Genomic DNA, 2,963 nt, shown 5'->3' with positions numbered 1-2,963 from the left:
CGAGTGAAAGGGAAAAAGAACTGGATCCACGGCGTCCATTGCAAGAGGGTCCCTTTGCCTCTGCCATATGACCGGTGGGTCCAGGAGGGGATCGCTGATTCTGAGACTGAAACCGTGCCTCGTTTTCTGCCGTTTAGCGATGCACGTGTAAAAGGAACAAGCACTGAGCAGGAAAGCGATGACATTTTGCAAGAGGCTGTGCCACCGTCAATTCGATTGGACACTACAGAGCCTGAACTCTTGTTTCGAGACCAGAGAGTACCTGGGAGAAATCGCTACAATTTGAGGCCAAGGACAATGGACAAATAAAATTCTTTTCCTTTCCCTTGCTATTTTTAATAATTTTGGGAAGTGCAGCTCTCTCTTTCATCTGAGAAACTTGCTTATTTTTGCTTTTTCGAACCGCCATCCGGGTTCAGCTGCAGGGTCGTGGTTGCCCAAGTCTTTGGAGTGCAACTGAAGACGTTAGGTCAGCAGTTCTGGTCGGTCCAAGGAGTTGCCCTGGACCGACAGAAGCATTTCCTTAGCATAGAACACCCTACCACCGCGAGCAGCACTCAGAGAGGATGGAGTTTTTCGAGAATGAGAGACCTGCTAAACCAATGGACTGCAAAGACAGAACATGTATAATGATGACAAGAAAACGATTTTTGATGTTATGTATTTCCATGTTACTGAGTGTGATGACGATCTTCATAGGATATGTCTTATTCTCTTTCCAAGTAACATTCGCACCAACTGCACAGCCCATACCTCCTCCTACTGTTTCCTCGCATTCCCGTCATCCCCTGCCTGAACACGAGTCCGCTAGAAGATTGGAATTTGTCAATAATTCGTTCATTCAGCTCCTACACCAACACCAACTAGTAGTAAACACAACTAACTGTTGGGTGTTTGGCCTTATGCCCCATACTACTGATAAAGGTATCCCGTACCTACTCCTACCTTTCAGCCATAATGGTTCTGTGTGGGCATATAGAACAATGTTCATGTATGCTCATGAAGCCAACCCCCTACGTTCTGTGAAAGATAATCCCAAGAATAGTGCTCTAGTTAAGGGGATCGTGGACATGATTAGGGAAGAGATTTCCTATGAAACCATCCCAAAAGATGAGACACTAGCGTATATTGGCTGGAATATGACAGGATATGAAGTTACTCTGAGTGAGAACCAGCGAGCAAAGAAATCCTCACCGATCTGGATTATACCCCATCAGGGTCACCTATGTTTGCAAGGTTATGGCAAGAATCCCAGAGCTCAGTTAGGGAAAAGTATCTGCGCTGAAACTTATGTTTTTGCATCTCAGACTTCCCCTTCGTTCTTAGCAGCCAAGGGTACCTATTTCATCTGCCATGATAGAGCCTATACATGGTTGCCCCCGGACTTTTCTGGCACATGTTTTGTTTCATTCCTGCTGCCTCCCACCTACACGACCGCGGCAGATTACCATAAGACAAGGATGGTTAGAGGCGTCATCAGTCAAGATGACACTGCAGGACAAGAATTTGGAGATTTCATAAAGGGTTCTCTGCCGTTTTGGGGTCCAATGGTTAACAGCAGGAACATAAGGCAATTGACAAGAGTGGTTGAGTCCACGGTAGTTGAAACAGCCGGTGCCCTTGGTAATTTGACTGCTGAGCTCCAGTCGGATCGTCTTATGACCCTTCAGAACAGGGTCGCGTTAGACGTCATACTTGCAGACCGGGGTGGGGTATGTAGAGTGATCCAATCTAGCTGCTGTGTTTTTATTCCAGATAACGCTCCAACAGTCTTCCAGGCCATTTCCAAACTGCATAGAATCTCCAAATCTATTCACGTAGATAATGGGGAATGGTCATTGGCGGGGTGGTTCTGGGAACTGATATCCGCTTGGGGTTGGAAGATCCTGATAGTCATTGGAATGATCTTAGCCATTCTTTTCCTGCTCTGTCTATGTGTACAGTGTGCTCCTGTAATTTGTGGCATCTGCGCTACATCATGTATAAGGAAACCTGTAACACGAGACGAGCTAAGCAATAGGATGATGCTACAGCAACATCTCCGCGACTTTATGGACATAGACCTGGATTCGGACTAGCGGGAGTATAGGTTATTGCCTATGTAGGGCAAAAGGAGGGTCTGTGGTACTGTAAATTTCGGAACCACGTATCTGGCATGATTCTAACATGACGATTTCTTTATCAACAGACAGAGAATGTTTAGGATACTATGCACAAGCATTTGCGTTACATTCGAGTGACGAGATCGCCTGAAATCAGAGTTTCTGTCCTAATACCTCGAGCTCCATTTTAGGACGACAGCCATTTTGTGATTGCCCTCTCATAGACAACAGGACTACGGCCAAGCATGGGTCTGAAGGACACACACACTTTCGCTGACTCCTCGGTGACCTGGGTGAACTGACTCCGCTGCCTAAGGCCAAACCTGTTCGGTCAGCTCCCTTCCCGCAGCCGAATGAGATTAGTATCAGGGCCCAGCATATCACGAAACCTTTCATCACGCACGAACCATGCCTAATCTTCTACACACCTGCCCCTGTTTCCCTCTTTATGACCCGTTTTACGAGGAGGAGGTGCCCGTTTTTATTGGGTGTCCGTCGATATCTGATGAAGGCGCTAAGCTTTGCCGGGTAATTGATTAAGGGCCGAACGAACCGAAATATGTACTTGCCATTATGACTCTATCTTTTCCTTTGTAATGAATGCATGTGAATGATCATACCGTAAAACGAGGAATGTTTGCCTAAAGCATAATATTTGGTATATAAGGAGAAGGCTGATTTTCGTAATGGAGCAGTCTCCTGAGAATATACACATGTTGTACTTCTAGGATACCTGTTACTGGCTGCAGCCAATAAATACGATCTTTGACTTCACCAAGAAGACTCTGTGTTTCTGTAAGTCTGAAACAGGAAGAACTCGAAGTCTTCGGGTGTGTTCCCTGGCACCGCTGGGTTCCGAAA

The 2,963-nt window shown here is 46.2% G+C and overlaps 1 protein-coding gene across 1 annotated transcript; it reads left to right on the top strand.

The window, feature by feature from the left end:
• Positions 1-602: 602 nt before the first annotated feature.
• Positions 603-2,078, top strand: LOC146799882 (endogenous retrovirus group PABLB member 1 Env polyprotein-like). The gene has a single exon (XM_085620814.1). It carries the CDS (start codon positions 603-605, stop codon positions 2,076-2,078), a length of 1,476 nt encoding a protein of 491 aa, XP_085476940.1.
• Positions 2,079-2,963: the final 885 nt, after the last annotated feature.

This window comes from Triturus cristatus, chromosome 8 (assembly GCF_964204655.1).
Source record: "Triturus cristatus chromosome 8, aTriCri1.1, whole genome shotgun sequence".
Lineage (NCBI taxonomy): Eukaryota > Metazoa > Chordata > Amphibia > Caudata > Salamandridae > Triturus > Triturus cristatus.
The sequence above is the reverse complement of the archived record's forward strand: the minus strand, read 5'-3'. Positions and strand labels throughout refer to the sequence as shown.

Excerpts from the sequence above, each read along its gene's own strand:
- LOC146799882 (XM_085620814.1), top strand. The coding sequence starts at position 603 with ATGGACTGCAAAGACAGAACATGTATAATGATGACAAGAAAACGATTT.